The 20,135-nt window shown below is 38.8% G+C and overlaps 1 protein-coding gene across 1 annotated transcript in view; it reads right to left on the bottom strand.

Moving 5' to 3' along the window:
• Positions 1-6,056: 6,056 nt before the first annotated feature.
• LOC113581731 (zinc finger protein 385C-like) overlaps positions 6,057-20,135 on the bottom strand; it is a 47,065-nt gene continuing 32,986 nt past the window's right edge. Inside the window, exons 6-10 of the mRNA XM_035533234.1 lie at positions 19,325-19,515; positions 17,002-17,097; positions 13,316-13,405; positions 10,349-10,438; positions 6,057-8,296 (exon numbers count right to left, since the gene is read on the bottom strand). Of these exons, the coding sequence (XP_035389127.1) occupies positions 8,066-8,296; positions 10,349-10,438; positions 13,316-13,405; positions 17,002-17,097; positions 19,325-19,515 (698 nt within the window). The 3' untranslated portion in view covers positions 6,057-8,065. The remainder of the gene's footprint in view (positions 8,297-10,348; positions 10,439-13,315; positions 13,406-17,001; positions 17,098-19,324; positions 19,516-20,135) is intronic.

Here is a 20,135-nt window from a genome sequence, read left to right as displayed (position 1 = left end):
CTTACAACAATATGGTGGAATGAAAAGCAGTGAATTTAATAAAAACTGAGAATACAAACAAACCAGTACAAAAACAGTACAATAGATAATAACTAAATATGGAAACCAAATAGGTAAACGGGAATAAAGTTAATGTATATGACTATAAACGTGAATAACAAAGAACGAGCAAAAGATCGAAGGAGACTAATTACGAACACTGGAAACAAAGAAAGAGTTTACTTAAATGCAGACGAAACACAAATAGACATAGAATAAATAAAGGAGAACCACAGAAGTACAAACCAGACTATGATGAACGAAGGAAATCCAGAATTATATGGTTAGAGAAAACAGAATTACCAGAAGCGCAACCAAACGAGAAATATAACAAAAGCACGAGGATACAAGAGAACATGAGAGAAACCATGAGAAGCTTATTGGGAACCTAAGAGGCTGAGCAGCAAACAGACCAAACATGGGGTTTAAATGGGGAGACTAATCAAAATGAGAACGAGGAAACACTGAAGTAAACCAGTTACCACGGAGAAAGGGGGCGCTCAGGGATGGGAGCGTGACAAATACAAAATACTGTTTGGTGTTTGTTGAGTCCTTTCACCAAGTTTGATGGCCATAACGTGAACATTAAATTAACTGCAAAATCAATGGGTTCCTATGGAAGGATGGAAGCATGAATGCAAAGATTGAAGGGGTGGATAAATGAATGCCATCAGTATGAAGTGCAGTATGGTGACTGGGCCTAGCGATTCAATTAGTAAAGCAAACTATGTTGTTCTACCTATACCGCTAAAGGAGTTATAAAATCAGTGGAATCCTATTGGAGGACGGAGGAATGAATAAAGAATGAATACAGGAAAATAAAAGGATGTTTAGTGGTATAGTCACGGTACGGCCCCTCGCCTAGACACACGTGTGCGTGTCGTCATGCCCCTTTTTAATTGTACATGTCACACCTGTTCGTAGTTATGTTAATTGTTAGCACAGGTATTTAAACGCATACTGTGCTGTTTTCGGTGTTTAACTCCGTGTATATTACACGTTACGCTATATGTAGAGTACTGGCTGGGTTTGTTAGTGCCTACGCTCTTGCGATTGAGTGTGGTGGGGTTTTTTTTTGTATCGTCAATAAACACCTTCGTTATGACGGAGACTTGCCTCGGCATCCTACTCTCACGTCACGTTACAGATATTAGAGTATATATATATATATATATATATATATATATATATATATATATATATATATATATATATATATATATTGCTGATAATAGCATCCTAAATCCGAAAACATAAAAGCTAGAAGGTGGTAAAAAATGACGAAGTCGAGGGATGAAAAAGAAGGGATAAGAGTGATTAGGGGTGTGAAAGATGGAAGAGTAATTTATATCACTCCTCGGATCACAGTAACTTTGGTGGATTTAACTTGAAATATGACAAAATGGGAGCCGTTTTAAAAATTGCCCCATTACGTTCTATGGGGAAAAGGGCTCAGTCTAAAACACACACGCAATATGATATATTGTGAAATAATTGATGTGTTATTTACATATTCTGTGTTAAACGGAATGCAAAATGCAATTTAACATAGTCAATGCATTCAAAACACCCTTAAGAAGACAGCACTAAATAGTCTAGCTAACTAACAGGTGAGTGGCAACAACTGTTACTTTGCAAGTTGTAGCTAGCATGCGTTCATTGCTGGGTTGGATAACGTTAGATAATATTGGAGAAAAATTTCAATACATTGGTTTGGCAAACCAGTACAACGATTTCAGCTATACATAAGATAGACTACTGAATATACGCGGAACACCGCTAGTCACGTGGTTTGGCCCGCCACGTGTAGTGGGAGGGTCATGTTCGTAGCCACACCTGCACACACCTGTGTTGTGTTAGTCTTTTGTGTATTGAAACTCTTGTCGTTGTGTGCAGTGTTGTCGGCTATGGTTGGCGTAATGTGTGAATGTAACGTGTTAATGTAAGATGTATTCTTGTTTATCGTGTCGGTTTAACGTTAACCGTTTCATGTTCCTTGTTTGTCATAGGTGTGAGTGCCGTTGTGTTTGTATGTTAATAAATGTTCGTCCACGTCACTGGAGCCTGTGCGTCCTCGGGCCGTTACAGCATGTACCGTTTACATCACTACATTCCCTCTCCTCCATCTCTAATAATTTCAGCGCAAAGCACCTTTAATCTGCTTGAAGTTCAGATATCATCTGATTTATCTTGGTAATAACCTCAGTGTTGCCAAAAGAGCTGGTCTTCCATGTGGTGTTTTAACCAGATATACCTGACCTTTACCCGTCCATTCCTTGACTATGCTAGCTCAGTTTGGTTTGGGCTGACAAAACTCTGAGGAGTTGGAGAGGGTACAAAAATACTGCTGTAGGATCATCATCATCATAATCGTCATCTCCACTACGGATTGTTTTACTCCACTCCACACTGAATAAAAGGTGTGATGAGGCCACCTTGTGCATCCACACTAACATACATCAACATCAAGGATAGTTAATCTCCTCTGTATGGTGAGACAACCCTGCACATCTTCAATAACACACTCAATGAGTTAATCTCCTCTGTACGATGACACTCTCACCAACACCCTCAGTGATAGTTCATCTCCTCTGTATTTCTTCCTGCTTGCAGCCTCAGCATCTACTTACTCACTTCATGGGCACAAGAGATGTGTAGTACCCATGACCAGAACCAAATGACATGACTCTTCTTTTAATCCTTTTAATCCTGAAATTGTTATAATGCATTTCAGGTTTCAGTGTTTAAAAACAGTGTTTTTATGCATGTGTACCCTGCCTTGTTAAACTTTAATAAATAAATGTAAAAGTTAAATGTAACATGCATTCAGGCTCAAACAGTTAACACACTTTTTTTTTTTTAAATTATAGTAGCCTCTCACTCTTTCAGACATGTACTTTGCAAAGAGAGTACATCAATTCTGATTATGTACAATGAACATCCTGGTTTTTGTACAATAAATGTAAACTATACGTGGTGAACTTTAAGGTGTTTATTTCAGTATTAGATTTTTGAGAAATGAATGAAAGTTCTGGACAATGTTCATCTGTCAGTCTTGTGAGTCTACTTTTAAAACCTTGAAAGGATATGTTGATGGGTGCAAAGCCAAATTCATATTCAATTAAACATTTGTTCAAGTGTATATTCCTGAATTGTTTTTATTCAAGTCTTTTGACAAATTCTGACCTTATGAAACGTTAGAAATTTAAATCATACAAAACACAATCTTAAGATTTGATATTTTGAATGATCACCTATAAAGTACTAAGCATGTCTTTATTGGTGTGCTTAGAAGCTATTCTTGCACACCTGTTACATTTACATAAAGTCCTTTGAAGCAAAGAAAAATAACCTGAAAAAGCTGAATTTGCATTATCATAACATAAGTGTTATCTTGACAATATGCTCATACAGAATATTCACATGGATTTTATATTCATTAGCCTCTTGGTAAGCCTTATACTGAGTGCTGAGATCTCTCTGGGTGTCCCTCAGGACGAGCACACAGTTTAAACCTGTACAACCTACCTGGATTCACCTTGGGAAGAATTTGTGTCTGCCAGCTTTCAGAAGTCTCTGGTAAGGAGATATGTTATTTAAACACCTTCCTCTATTGCAGGTGTTTAGGTTGTTTTCTTAGGTGTGATTGGTTCACCATGCAATCTGTATTACATCCACCAAGGTTTCTTCTCTTTATATCCAGTCTCACTTTGATGAGGCTAAGAGCATGTAGTAAATAAAAACCTGTATCTTTCAGATCACAGTCATCATTACAAATACACTACACTCTGTTAGCAATTAGGAGGAAGAGGCTTTTTCATTCAGCTGCAATGTCTGTGGACATCAGATACACAATCATTACAGTAACGCCAACTGCTCTGCCTTGCTCATTACATTTAATTTCTGAAGGGGGAATGGAAGTGTATGTTACACAGAGAAAATGTGGAAGAGAGAAAGGAAAAGCAAAAGAGAAAGTAATGAGTGTATTAGTGATGTATGTAAGACAGAGACATCAGTTTGTAAGAGAGAGTATGTAATTCAGCTCATTAATGCAAATATATGCAAATGGGAGAGTTGTATGAAGGAGAAGTCATATGCTTGGTTTTGTAACAGTAGGTTGGAGTGTTCAGAGTTGGCACTCTTGTCACTGAGGGGCAGAAAACATGCTGTGAAAAGCTAGCCAACATACTTCATGGAACATCCATGAATGGAAAACCCAGGGTTAGGGTTAGTGCCCGCACAGGGCAGGAAAGACCAGGGGCCCAGGACTTTGTTACTGCTTGAATTTGCTAATTATATCATGTCAGCAGGTGGAATTAATTAGTGTAATCAAGAGGTTAGCATCTGATCATAGAATCAACTATTTACAATTGCTCCATTATAGCATATCAATAAAGGATATAAACCTCCTATGGTCAAATTTGTTGGATATGACAGAGACAATGGGCATTAATAAACCACAGACAGCAGATGGCAGTAGAGTGTTCCTTTTTAAAACATGGTGACAAAAACAAAAATGACATTTAGTAGTTTAGTGAACTCCACCCTTTAAGGCAACTAGACATAATCTCCATAATAATAAAATATGAAAACAAAATAAAAAACTAAGCAAATTTGCGAACTGTAGCCGTTCTAACATGTTTTTTATACATCGTACATAGCTTGTTAATAGGATCCAAACCTTTTTTTCCTGATGATTAGTAACATTTTACATTACAATACCATTGTTAAAGTAATACCACTAACTACTCTGTAATATAATGACCTACAAAGTTTGACCTTCCACTTATTTAAATGATGCATAGTCACACATTATAGTAATTAATGTAATTTAACAGTGTTGGACATGTTACCTCCAAATCACTGATAGATTTCATCAAAAATATATGAAATAACAATCACACACATAAGTGAACTTGCACACAATAATGGAATTGGCACACATAAGTAAACTTGCACACAATACAGGAACTTGCAAACAAGTAAGTGAACTCTGACATATTGCTATTTTTTTGCTGCTGCAGAAGGCTCACAAGATAATGAAGACTGCATACAATGTTGCAATACATAGTTTGGAATTTCCCTTAAAATGGCTGAATTACTTGTGTGGTCCTCTTTAAGCAAAATGCTTGCACAGGGTTAGGGTTAGAGTACAAAACAAACAGGAGTAAGGAAAGGTATGAAAGCGGGTTAAAATTAAAATCATTAAATGATGAGAAAGAGACCCAGGAAAAGAGACCCAGGAAAAGCACCTCCAGTAAACCTGCTTCTGTGAAACCCTTAGGAAGGAAACTCTGGTTTGTAACATCTGAAAGTTTTGGAGGTCTTTATTTCTGGGGTTTCTGGTGTTAATATAGAGTTAATGTACAGTTAATAATGGGGAGTTTCTGGTTTGTTACCCAATACAATATTATAACCATAATGCTAACCATAATAGTCACAACTGTAAAAAGCATGCAGATCTGATTTAGAGTACTGAGATGATATATGAAATATGATGAACTTAAGCACTTAAACAGATCACACATTTTGTATCACAATGTTAAATCTACAACCACAGTAAAAATTGCAAGTTCTTTTGCTTGCTATCAGTCTGGCACTTCATTCTTTCACACTTATTTGGTACAGATACTGGGATGTTGCCTTTGGTCTGTGGGATGTTTTCTGCAGTGTGCACCTTGGGCTACAGTCTGACATGGTTCATCGGGGGGGGGGCTGGTCTGTTTATGCTAAACATAGCCATTTTTTCAGCACTGGGGGTTCCGCACAGCAGAGGAATATAAAGTGAAGGTGCTTTATTCTGAGATGGCTGTATAAGGTTAGTAAATTTAATGTTTAAAGCTGAAACGTAGTGGTAAAACAGTTTAGCTTGTGGTGAAGAGTTCTTGATTAGAGATCTTGCTCGTAGAGAAGACTTTTTGGTCAGTGACTGACTCAGATATGAAGAGAAGTGTAAATCAGTAGGAAAACAGAAAAAAAGACACTTGCAAATGTAAGAAATCCAAACCATCATGATATAATAATCATCATCATCCCTTTTATATGATTGATTACAACAACATACACAAAATACTCTATAAATGGCCTTACATTATTGCAAGGGATACTTGACAATATCCAGAATAGACCCAACATGTGACATTTCAATAGAATGTATGGCACATGAATTTATCCTTTTAATATGCCATTGCACAACAGGGTTATCAAATCATACTGAGAGATGAATAAATAGCAGCTTAATACTCCAGTAAATGTTCTCATACTGTAGCTCAAACTCGCTTCTTTTATATTTCACCAATGAACGTACTGAATACATCAATAAATTGTCAAACCTTCCAGATGACATGAAGGTACGTTTCACAACAGCAACACTGCTCATAAAAGATAAAAGATATCATATTGTACACATCAGATAATCTGCTAAGTAACATCCACGTGGCATTGTTACAAGGCTTCTTCATGATAAAATTTTCTGGAAAGCTGCAATTATTTGGCACTCTGTAGCAAGACATTATCTGCTTGTGCTGTTCGTGACAGCTCTTCTATCTGCATGAGCATGTCATATGATGTGCTGACATCACCACTGTTGACTCTAAAGCAAATGTGATGTGATCATTTGTCAATTTTTTGTCAAATTATACTACTTGCTGTTGAGTCACCTGACACACACATGGTTGTGTGCGTATGCGTGTGTGTCTTATGTCATATCTTTTTTATTTTCCCTGAAAACTTATTTTCTCCTTTCTCCTCTTTCTCCTCCTTTAAAGGATGCTGTACTTGTGCTGATCAAAGACCTGTTTTTTCTTGTCTCTTATTAAAGTTAAGACCTCATTCAGATGATCTCAGACCAGAGTCTATATGTGCTCTTTAAACAGCTGCTCATCTGAAACTGATTGTCAATTGCTAAAGAACAGTAACTTTGATAAAAGGGTGGGTGGAAGCAATTATATAACCTTACTTCACAGATTGCCACCATTTTTGCTCATCTAAGCTAGGGAGGTTTGAAAATGAGGTGCCCTAGACTACAGTGCTATTTCTCAAGTCTAATACTGTAAAGCCCTCAATTTGTATTGCACATTTGGACATGAAAGAGCCAGTAAAAACAGATTTGGGCGACCTGAAAATCCATTTTTCCCTCTCTCATTCATTTTGAACTCAAATTCTTTCTATTCTTCTTTTCATTGCCTCTCAGAGCTGTTCTTCTTTTCACTACATCTATGTGTTTCTAGCCTACAATATTAAAAAAGCAGTCAAGCAATATTTTGAATTGAGTAAAAGGATTTTAGTTAATTGTCTTACAACACTAGGATATGCCTAAAGCTCTTTACCATTTACACGCTAAAAATGAAACACAAAATAAATAAATAATCACAATGGCTCCTCCCATCTAAAACTGCCTGCTTTCATTGGCTCCTCCCATCTAAAACTGCCTGCTTTCATTGAGGTAGACAGGAGGTAGCCTTGGTCCTTTGCAATAGACCAAAGAGAAAAAAGAAACTAAAGATGTCCTTGATAAGAGCATATTCACAATCACCCTGAAAGCACCAGAGGAGTGTATGAACAGGCTAACCAGAGCCTGTAGGAACACGGAATTTCAGCTTATATAATTTGTAATATTGTAAAATATCAAGATAATTTTATTGTATCCTGTGCCTATCACAGGAGTTCCAAGTCCCAGATCAGTCCTACTTCAACACACAGTGAATCAGAGACTGGGTTGGGTTAGGCTTGCAGATCTGGACAGTGGCTTAATCACTAGAACTTGAATAGTTTTCACCACAGACTCATTCACAAGTCTCACTGTAGTACTTATGCTGCATCGGTAAGCGACTAGTCTTCACAAGGCTCATATTCAGAAACAGCTGGGTCTTTCTAGATGGTCAGTCTATGTCTTTCTCAGGCTGCATAGTTTTAGCTTTAAAAATATTTTGTGAGTTACCTGTGTACAGGCTTTCCCCATGAAGTTAATGTAACTAAAAATGAAGAAAAGTTCTCATGTAAGCCTGTAATTCAAAGGTAGGTGGGGCTAATAAGGAGAGAAAATGATTGGAGCATGACTTGCCCTCAGGGGTCCTGGGGCAGGTCGAAAGAGGCCAGGAGTAAGCAAAGGGGACTGTATGATGGATGTTGGTGCAGGTGTGTGGCGTAGGGTCAGAGGATTGGTTGCCATTGTGCACAGGGTCGCTGAGGTCAAAGATGAAGTAAGAAAGCCAGCGGTCAAAGTTTTGGAGAGTTCCTTCTGTAGAGCTAATTTGGTCTAAGAGAGGAAAAAACATGATGCATAAGTAAAAGATTAATGCTTAATTTTTCTTATTTCTATATGTTTAAATGAGAAAATAAATAGCATTAAATCTGCTATCATTAGTGAATGTGTGAGTTGTGTGTAATAAAATGGGGATGGTTAAATAAACTGGGAAAAAAGTTGGAATGAACTGAAGGAGCCTTCAGTAATAGTGTATGTTGGCCATCTCTCTCTGTAGCCAGAAACTCCAAAGTGAGCCTCGGTCTAAGCCTCGGTCTAATAGTTGGTCAAATGCCTCCCTACTGTAATGTGCGCAATGCCTCCCTACTGTTGTATGCGCGATGCCTCTCCACTGCAGTGTGCAATGCCTCCCCACTGCAGTGTGCGATGCCTCCCCACTGCAGTGTGCGATGCTTCCCCAATGTAATGTGTGATGCCTCCCCAGCATAGTGTGAGATGCCTCCCCAATGTAGTGTGTGATGCCTGACCACCATAGTGAGCGTGATGCCTCCCCTCTGTAGTGTGTACTATACCTGACCACCGTAGTTTGCAGTGCCTCCCAACTGTAGTGTGTGATGCCTCCCCACCATAGTGTGCATAATGTGCCAGATTCAACATCAAAAGACTGAAGACCAAAGCCATAAAACTTTATATGCAAGTCTCAGTAAATCATATCTATTTGGTCTGCATGGCTCCCTACTGTAGCCTTTCCTAAAGGAAACACACCACTTTTTGTCATGGTTAGTCCCTCCCAGCTTCCATGTTCCATGGTTTCCTTGTCTTGTGTGTTTTGGTATCATTCCTTAGTTTCGTTTTCTCCACCCCTCGTTTGGTTTTCCACACCCATTGTTACTTTCACCTGTTCCTTGTTTTTAATCTTGTTAAGTTCATGCATTTAAACCTTGTCTGGTTCCCTTTGTGTGTGCTGTTCATTGGTTGTATGTTTTGATGTTTTTGCAAGCCCCTATCAGTATGCCATAAGTTTGTACTCCATGCCTCCTAGTCTGTATGTTTATCGTTTCTTAGCCTCGGTTATAGCCTGCTTCCCCAGTCTGCCTTCATGTGTTTTTGGTTTGTCATGTATTCTTGGAATCTCTATGTTGGCTCTATGACCCTGGACTACCCTAAAGACTCTGACTTTGGATTTGCTTCTAATAAATCTTGCTCTTCTCCGCACATGCATCCGCCTCCTTACTGCTGACCGTTACACTTTTATTGTACATTGTATGTTACATACAACTTTAAGATACAATTTAGACTAGGGTTGCCAAAGATATTTACTCACTTAGATTAAATTCTTAACACTTTAGAAATTCAAAATGTGGTCAATCAAACTCCTTTTTATAAATACAGTTTATTTATGAGACCAGATATATGGGATGATGTACTGGCCAGGTTACTGTGCTAGTGTGACCATCAGGAAGAAGAATATGACTCATAAAGAGGTGCAGCTTCTAAGATATCAGTACCAGGCATATCAGCACCGCCCAGGCTGAAAACTGCCCAGGCTGTACTGTTGCACATACTTTATGATAAATAAATAACCTGGTCAAGTATATTAGCTTTATAATACAGGAATAATTTTAGTCCTGTATTAAATCACATTTTAGGGCTCCATTATATAAGCAGATGCTCTAATATACATGTGACTAAAACCGCAAACTGTCTTTGGTGGAAACACATATTAGGACTACATTTTACCATTACTACATTTAAACATAATATACATAATAAACAACTAGCAGTCCTAGTGATTATGATTATTCTACAGCCATTCATCACTCATTTTGACCACATTTTGCTGGTCAACCACAGTTATTATTCCTAATAAAAGCCTATCCATGGCAATGAAGACAAAAGGGATCACTGTGAACAGTGATCAGAGGATTCAGTGATGCACAGCACCGACAGGCAGAACTATTAAGGTAACATTTTTACCAAAACCAGTGATTAACAGGAATAACTATATATGTGGTCACAAAATTAGAGATGTGGGTGTGGCACAGGTGTGATCTCTGCCCTCATTATAGAAGTGGGTGTGGGACAGGGTGTGATCTCCAGTCTTACCTGGGGAGTTACTGTTGAGAGGCTGAAGGAGCGGCATATTCCCCCAAAGGCAGAGCCAGCCCTGCTTGATAGTCCAGCCAATTCCACATTCTACAAAGAGACAAAGGGGATGGGGTGGAACAACTCCATTATTTGTAATGTTGTTTGTGTTGTTGCGATAGCTTTCTATGTGCATGTGTATATGATGGGTCAGTACTGGGGGTGGGGGGGGGGGGCTGGTCTGTTTATGCTAAACATAGCCATTTTTTCAGCATTGGGGGTTCCACACAGCAGAGGAATATAAAGTGAAGGTGCTTTATTCTGAGATGGCTGTACAAGGTTAGTAAATTTAATGTTTACAGCTGAAACATGGTAGTGGTAAAACAGTTTTGCTTGTGGTGAAGATTTCTTGGTCAGAGATCTTCCTCTTAGAGAAGTCTTCTTGGTCAGTGACTGACACAGATATGAAGAGAAGTGTAAGTCAGTAGGAAAACAGAAAAAAAGACACTTGCAAATGTAAGAAATCCAAACCATCATGATATAATCATCATCATCATCCCTTTTATATGACTGATTACAACAACATACACAAAATACTCTATAAATGGCTTTACATTATTGCAAGGGATACTCGACAATATCCAGAATAGACTCAACATGTGACATTTCAATAGAATGTATGGCACATGAATTTATCCTTTTAATATGCCACTGCACAACAGGGTTATCAAATCATACTGAGAGATGAATAAATAGCAGCTTAATACTCCAGTAAATGTTCTCATACTGTAGCTCAAACTCGCTTCTTTTATATATCACCAATGAACGTACTGAATACATCCATAAATTGTCAAACCTTCCAGATGACATGAAGGTACGTTTCACAACAGCAACACTGCTCATAAAAGATAAAAGATAAAAGATATCATATTGTACACATCAGATGATCTGCTGAGTAACATCCATGTGGCATTGTTACAAGGCTTCTTCATGATAAGATTTTCTGGAAAGGTGCAATCATTTGGCACTCTGTAGCAAGACGTTATCTGCTTGTGTTGTTCGTGACAGCTCTTCTATCTGCATGAGCATGTCATATGATGTGCTGACATCACCACTGTTGACTCTAAAGCAAATGTGATGTGATCATTTGTCAATTTTTTGTCAAATTATTCTGCTTGCTGTTGAGTCACCTGACACACACATGGTTGTGTGCGTATGCGTGTGTGTCTTATGTCATATCTTTTTTATTTTCCCTGAAAACTTTTCTCCTTTCTCCTCCTTTAAAGGATGCTGTACTAGTGCTGATCAAAGACCTGTTTTTTCTTGTCTCTTATTAAAGTTAAGACCTCATTCAGATGATCTCAGACCAGAGTCTATATGTGCTCTTTAAACAGCTGCTCATCTGAAACTGATTGTCAATTGCTAAAGAACAGTAACTTTGATAAAAGGGTGGGTGGAAGCAATTAAATGACCTTACTTCACAGATTGCCACCATTTTTGCTCATCTAAGCTAGGGAGGTTTGAAAATGAGGTGCCCTAGACTACAGTGCTATTTCTCAAGTCTAATACAGTAAAGCCCTCAATTTGTATTGCACATTTGGACATGAAAGAGCCAGTAAAAACAGATTTGGGCGACCTGAAAATCCATTTTTCCCTCTCTCATTCATTTTGAACTCAAATTCTTTCTATTCTTCTTTTCATTGCCTCTCAGAGCTGTTCTTCTTTTCACTACATCTATGTGTTTCTAGCCTACAATTTTAAAAAAGCAGTCAAGCAATATTTTGAATTGAGTAAAAGGATTTTAGTTAATTGTCTTACAACACTAGGATATGCCTAAAGCTCTTTACCATTTACACGCTAAAAATGAAACACAAAATAAATAAATAATCACATTGGCTCCTCCCATCTAAAACTGCCTGTTTTCCTTGGCTCCTCTCATCTAAAACTGCCTGCTTTCATTAGCTCCTCCCATCTAAAACTGCCTGCTTTCATTGAGGTAGACAGGAGGTTGCCTTGGTCCTTTGCAATAGACCAAAGAGAAAAAAGAAACTAAAGATATCCTTGATAAGAGCATATTCACAATCACCCTGAAAGCACCAGAGGAGTATATGAACAGGCTAACCAGAGCCTGTAGGAACACAGGAATATGTTACATACAACTTTAAGATACAATTTAGACTAGGGTTGCCAAAGATATTTACTTACTTAGATTAAATTCTTAACACTTTAGAAATTCAAAATGTGGTCAATCAAACTCCTTTTTTATAAATACAGTTTATTTATGAGACCAGATATATGGGATGATGTACTGGCCAGGTTACTGTGCTAGTGTGACCATCAGGAAGAAGAATATGACTCATAAAGAGGTGCAGCTTCTAAGATATCAGTACCAGGCATATCAGCACCGCCCAGGCTGAAAACTGCCCAGGCTGTACTGTTGCACATACTTTATGATAAATAAATAACCTGGTCAAGTATATTAGCTTTATAATACAGGAATAATTTTAGTCCTGTATTAAATCACATTTTAGGGCTCCATTATATAAGCAGATGCTCTAATATACATGTGACTAAAACCGCAAACTGTCTTTGGTGGAAACACATATTAGGACTACATTTTACCATTACTACATTTAAACATAATATACATAATAAACAACTAGCAGTCCTAGTGATTATGATTATTCTACAGCCATTCATCACTCATTTTGACCACATTTTGCTGGTCAACCACAGTTATTATTCCTAATAAAAGCCTATCCATGGCAATGAAGACAAAAGGGATCACTGTGAACAGTGATCAGAGGATTCAGTGATGCACAGCACCGACAGGCAGAACTATTAAGGTAACATTTTTACCAAAACCAGTGATTAACAGGAATAACTATATATGTGGTCACAAAATTAGAGATGTGGGTGTGGCACAGGTGTGATCTCTGCCCTCATTATAGAAGTGGGTGTGGGACAGGGTGTGATCTCCAGTCTTACCTGGGGAGTTACTGTTGAGAGGCTGAAGGAGCGGCATATTCCCCCAAAGGCAGAGCCAGCCCTGCTTGATAGTCCAGCCAATTCCACATTCTACAAAGAGACAAAGGGGATGGGGTGGAACAACAGTCAAGGTGAGCAGTGCATAAGACTGGATGCATGGGAGTGTGGCATGTGCTCCATTATTTGTAATGTTGTTTGTGCTGTTGAGATAGCTTTCTATATGCATGTGTATATGATGGGTAACGGTAAAAAAGAAACCTGAGCAGGCCTGTGTCTCAGACCTCATGGATAGCTGTAGATTCTTGAACATGCCTCACTGTTAGTAACTGTTCAATGTGCATGCTTACTCATTGTTTAATGTGCATGCTGACTCATTGTTGTAACATTTCTGCTGGCCCGAGTGCCGATGGGCGTGGAGCAGGACACACAGACTCCCTCCATACAGTGAAACATTTATTAACAAAAGACACGAACAACAACAGTGGCACTCATACACAACATTAACGAAAGACACGGACTCATATAATTAACAAAAGAGACTATAGTAACATTGAACAAAGATTACATATGCATTTTACATTTAACAGCAGACTAACAATGACCAACACAGTACATACACTAGCAGAGATTTAAATAGACAAAAAACACAAGACGTTAAATCCCATGCAGGTGTGTGCAATTACAGAGGACGTGGTTACAAATAAGGTGAACCCCCCTGCACGCAGCAGACCGTACCACGCAACTCGTGGGGGGGAGCGTCCCATGACAGAACCCCCCTCCAAGGGGCGCGGCTCCCGAAACGTCCATCCCAGGACTGCAAACCCCAGGCTGCCGTGTACAAAAACGCGACACGGCAATGCCCGGTACCCACCCAACACAAGGCAGGCTAGGAACCGGCGGCCCAGGAGACCTCTCAACAGGAGGGAGGGAGGCAGGATCTCTGCTTCTTTCAGGACAGTCCGGCAAGCTCTTCGTAACATGCGGGGGGGAGACATTCCTGAGCATTCCTGACTTTGCTCTGTAATTCAATAATAAACCTCGATGGTTTCCCAATCACACCTTTGTTAACAGTTAAACATCTTGGTGTAATTATGGGTCCTAGTCTCTGGTTAGAAGCTCATATAAATAATATTTCTAGGTCAGCCTTTCTCTACATGCAAACAATGCAAAAATTAGGAACATACTAAATTCACATGATGCAGAAAAGCTAGTCTTATGCATTTATCACTTCAAGATAGGACTGCTGTAATAATAAGAAAATCTACGTCATGGTTGGTCCTCCTATGGTTCCCTATCTTGTGTGATTGTTTTGCTTCTGTGTTTCATTTTCTCCACCCTTCATTTGCAGCACTTGTGTCTAGTTAACACTTATTAGTTCATGTATATGAACTGTGCCTTGTTTCCTGTGTGCTTGCTGTTCATTGTAATCTGTGTCTTCGTGTTTGAAAGTCTCTACGTATGTGACTTGAAATCGGGCATTCAATACACACACGGGTCGAATGTAAGTCTAGCCAACTACTTTGTGAATGGTAGTCTGGTTTGTGAATGAAAGCCCGTATGTAAGTCTAGCCTCCGTGTATGTGACTCGAAGCCTGTGTGTAGGTAAAACCAGTGTTCGTGTATCGAAGCTCTTGTTTGTTATTAGTTGTTTGTGTTTCCTAGCCTTTGTTTATCCTAGCACTTGCTTTTGTGTTATCATGTATGTTCGCTCTATGACCCTAGACCATTATAACGACACTGACTCTGGATTTGCCCCAAATAAATTTCACTCTTCTCCGCACACATGTCCGCCTCCTTACCGCTCAACATTACAATCTACCACAGGGGGCAGAGCCTTTTCCTATACAACTCCCATACTATGGAATACCCTTCCCATAAATATTCAAGACAGACTCAGTATTTAAATCTAGGTGAAAACTGTATAGTTAGGCATATTATTAAATACTTCCCATCTTAAGTAAAGGTGTAGATCATGTTTTGATGCTGTCACTTCACCACTCTTTTATCACTCAAGTTTGTTGACTGAGATGCGGCACAGTGCTGATGTGCCAGGGTGCCCTCATGCCTGTGTTTCCTTCTGACTCTATCCTTTTAGCTGTGCTGCCGTAGCTAAATCTGCCAGAGTCTATCTTATAGTTCCCTAATTTCCATACCCTCGTACCTGGACATGCTTAATAATTCTATTCTCTCTTTCTGCTGAGGTACACCTACCCCTGATGTCATGTTGTTACTGAACCTCAACCCATCTCAGCTGCCATGGCTCCTCCCACCACCTCCCGATGCCCACCAACCCTCCACCCCAGCCAACTACTTCTCCTTTGCCCTTGACAGACATTCTTGTGCAAGATAGGTTTCGGACAAACGTACACTATTGAACCCAGACTAGGACTTCTGGAAAAAGCAGAATAGACATCGATTGCTTATTTCTTTATTTGTATTATTATTATTATTATTATTATTATTATTATTATTATTATTTTCTCTCACTGCTTATTTTGCTCTTTATTGCTTATAATGTTGTTATTGTAGTTTCTGTTGTCAACCAGAGGAGGTTCCTCTCTTGGTTCCTCTCAAGGTTTCTTCCTCATTTTCTTGCCACTGTTACCTTTGGCTTGCTCATTGGGGGTTTGCATTTGGACATGTGTATAGCTGCTTTGTGACAACTGCTGTTGTAAAAAAGTGCTATATAAATAAATTTGACTATGACTTAATATGATATGGTTCAGAGTAACACATTTGTATAATATGGTGCACACATGTGATACTAGACTAGACACAGCCGTGTGATACTGGCTATGTTTACTACCACACAGCTGTGTGTTGCATCATACAGCTGTGTTTAGTACCACTCAGCTGTGTGTAGTTTCAAGAATTTTGCTTCTTTTTGCAGTTTTTGACTGTGTGTCTTTGTGTCCACTGGAAGAAACTTAAGTGTTTTACTAGATGGCTCTGTTTTATAAGTGTTTTAGTGGACTTAATCTTAATCAGTTTTTCACACACTCAGTTAGATTACCTTACCATACTGTCATACTACAATACTACGTTTCTGCTCATTTTTATGTGACTCTGTTCAGAAGTATATAAATACACTGCATACGTTTGTCACTCTTTCTTTGATATGCAGTTCAGATACAGCTGGTCTGAGGATGTTATAAATTTTTCAGAAACCTTGAACAGATAGACAAAAGCTTGAACTGGCCTGTCAGTACTAAGGGCTGAGTCCGACCCAATCTGCCCAAGTCTGACCAAAAACTTCACAAAACAAAGGATGAAAAGTGAAAAAAAAATCTACTAAAATAATGCAAATAAATACAATAAGGAAAATAATAAGGCATTGATCAAACCAAACAATCATGAGCCATTTATTCATATTAATTTAATCAACATTTACATTTACATTTAAGGCAATTAAATTTCACTATGTCATAAAGTACAGCTCATGGTGTGCAGAGAACAAGTGAGAAAGGCTGAAAGGACTGTTCTTCTGTACTGGGGGAGGCTGTTTGTGTGTGCATATGGACATGTGTGTGTCTGTGTGTGGGCATGTGGTCTGTGTCTGTGCAGGTGTGTGTGTGTGTGTGTGTGTCTGTGTGTGGACATGTGTGTCTCTGTCTGTGTGTGGGAATGTGTGTGTGTGTGTGTGCGTGTCTGTGCGTGTGTGTGCGTGTGTGTGTGGGGTGACTCACCGCAAGCAATGAGTTGGCTGGGCTCTTGTATGGGCTGAACTTTGGTTTGGTAGGTTTTCCTGCCAGTCTGTCTTTATGTCTCCTGCTGCTCAAATGCTAATATGAAAGCAAAGGAGAGAGTAGGGTAGCACTGGAGTAACATTTATTTCTGTAGGTTGAGACTAGAATAACATTTAAATTAGCTTAGAGGGTCCTGCATAGAACCTTAGCTTTTCCCAGGTCTGTACTTTTCTTGGATGTTGTTCCTGGGACCTACTGGAGCCATTCTCCCAGTTTGGGGGTCACAGCCCCTAGTGCTCTCATTACTCCAGGAACCACATCTTTTCCAGGTCTTCTCTCAGCCCATTTCTCGAGCTTTTCATGTTTCTTGGTCCAGATGTTACTATCACTTGGGATTGCTACATCTATCATTATGGCCTTCTTCTGCTGTTTGTCCATCACTACTCTGTCTGTATGTATCTGGAAGTCCCACAGGATCTTAGCTCGGTTATTCTTCACCATCTTTGGGGGTGTATCCCACTTTGACCTCAGAACTTCCAGCCATACTTGATACTGTATATATATATATATATATATATATATATATATATATATATATATATATATATATATATATATATATATATATATATATACACACAAGGCAAGGATTTCAATAGGATATAGATATATATATATATATATATATATATATATATATAGATATATATATAGATATATATATATATATATATATATATATATATATATATATATCCTATTGAAATCCTTGCCTTTTGTCACATTATACCATGAAAATTAAAATAAATTAAGTCTGACTTTTCCCAGCTGTGTTTACACAGTATCACCCTCATCATCAAAGTGAAAATAAAACTTTAAAATTCTAATAAATTATTGTTAATTGATTAGAAAAATACTTGGTTTGGATAAGTAACCAGCCCCATAGACTAATCATATAAATTCTCTCAGGTTCAACTAATCATCTTCCAGGTCACACACCAGGCTAACTGGCCCACATCTGACATCAATTGTAGTGGTTTTATTCAGATTAATTCAGAATAAAACCTGCTGTTCTTTGAGGATTCGACTACTAGCAGTGCAGGGTGACAATTCACCATGGTTGAAAAGCGACTTTCAGAAGGGTTCCGTGATAAGGTTGTGGAAAGGCACAAGTTAGGTGGAGGATACAAAAAGATTTCATCAGCTTTAACTATCCCTCTAACTACCATTCAGAGCACTATCAAGAAGTGGAAAGTGAACCGTCCCTCCACACAGGATCACCAAGCCAAGAGGATACAGAAGCTACAAAGAGGCCAATGGCAATTTTGAAGCACCTACAAGTCTGTATGGCTGAGATTGATCGGTCTGTGCACGTGACAATAGAAAATCTGTGGATGGACATGAAGAGGGCAGTGTATGGGCAAATATGTCCCAGTCTAGGTGTGCAAAGCTGGTAGAGACATATACAAACAGACAGATGGTTGTAACATTTTTCCAGTCTTAGAGCCCCATGTTCCTCATTGTTCAGCACGTACATTCTGAGCTTGTCTGCACACCATGGTTGCAAAGAGTGGCCATCCTGTTAGCTCATACCAGACTGGCCACCTTCCTCTGACCGGTCATTAACAAAGTGTTTCCACACAGAAATGCTGCTCACTGGATGTTTTTTGTTTATTTGCTTTTCATACCATTCTGTGTTAACTCCAGTGGCTGTTGTGCATGAAAATTCAAAGCGATCAACAAGTTCTGAAATACTCTACCCAGCCCAACAGGCACCAACAACCATGCCATGGTCAAAGTCACTCAGATCACATTTTGCCCCTGCTCTGTTTGATGTAAACATTAATTGAGGCATGATGCCACATCATTGGCTGATTAGACTGTTGTATGAATGAGCAGGTGTAAAATTGTAATACAGCTCCCGCTGAGTGGACATATACTACACATATACTACATAAAATAATATATGAAGAAAAATAGAATTATACACGTATACTATATATGTATATATTAATATTCTAAAACTGGCTTAATACCTGTTTTTGATTTAACTTTGATGTGAAATTAACATCTTGGTTGAAATTCTTCAATATCAACCAAACAAGGAGCATAATATTAACCCACGAACTGAACGCTAAAAGCAAATGTAACTTTTTTTAGCTGTTAAAATAAAATAATCAAAAATCTGAATGAGTTTCTAATTTTCTCTTGCATAATTGCATAATTATAATGAGTGAAAACAGTTATAGGTGTCAAGACTGATATAAAAAGCAGGAAATGGTATAACAAGCTTAGAATTTCTAAAATTTGTTTGTAAACTAACCTGTTTGAGCTGAGATTCTGAGTTGACAGCTATGTTGCACACATGACAATGATGTGATTGGCTGAGAGAGGTGGCATTGTTCTTGTTGCCATGGCGTTTTGGACGGGGATTCATATGGGATGAAATCACTTTTCCTCCCCGTCGTCGAGGCTGCACACATTGACCCTCCAGCATCAGCTTGTGCTTAGAGCCTGTAACCATAACATCATCAATCAATCAGTCCAATCACTTGGCCATCATGGTGAAAAACGGCAGACCAACTCAAGTAGAGAGAGCTGACATCCAAAGGGTGAAGGAAGGCAGGGCAACCTGGAGCAGAACACCCAGCCTAGGTTAGGGTTAGTGTTAGCCTAAGACCAGGAGTAGGGTTAGGGTTAGGGTTAGCCTAGGACCAGGAGTAATAGTATCCACTGCCTGCTCAAATTATTCTGTAATCATTCCACTCCCACTACCACCATGTCATTTTCTCACAAATGAGAAAAAACCTTGCAAGTGTGCTCTCCATAGCAAACATTGACTTTACAAAAATACTTAGAAAATGCTAAATATGATGCCCTTTACTTTGGCTACATCACAAGAATAAAATCACATCTACACTCCCATTAGGAACATGCCCCTAAGAGCCCTTAGTTCCTGATACAACTATGGAGATGAACTGTAACCATAGAGATGAGACTAACTTTCCTTGCCAGAGTGAGGAGATGTGCACTTCCACCCGCTGATATTCTGAGTGGTCTGGGTGCATGATAATGGGATGATCCACTGTGGGACCCACTGTGGGAGGCCTCAGTTAGCCTCATCACAGAGTCAA

The sequence above is a fragment of the Electrophorus electricus genome, chromosome 14, assembly GCF_013358815.1.
Source record: "Electrophorus electricus isolate fEleEle1 chromosome 14, fEleEle1.pri, whole genome shotgun sequence".
Taxonomy (NCBI): Eukaryota; Metazoa; Chordata; class Actinopteri; order Gymnotiformes; family Gymnotidae; genus Electrophorus; species Electrophorus electricus.
Note: the sequence above shows the minus strand (reverse complement) of the source record. Positions and strands in the feature narration are given on the sequence as shown.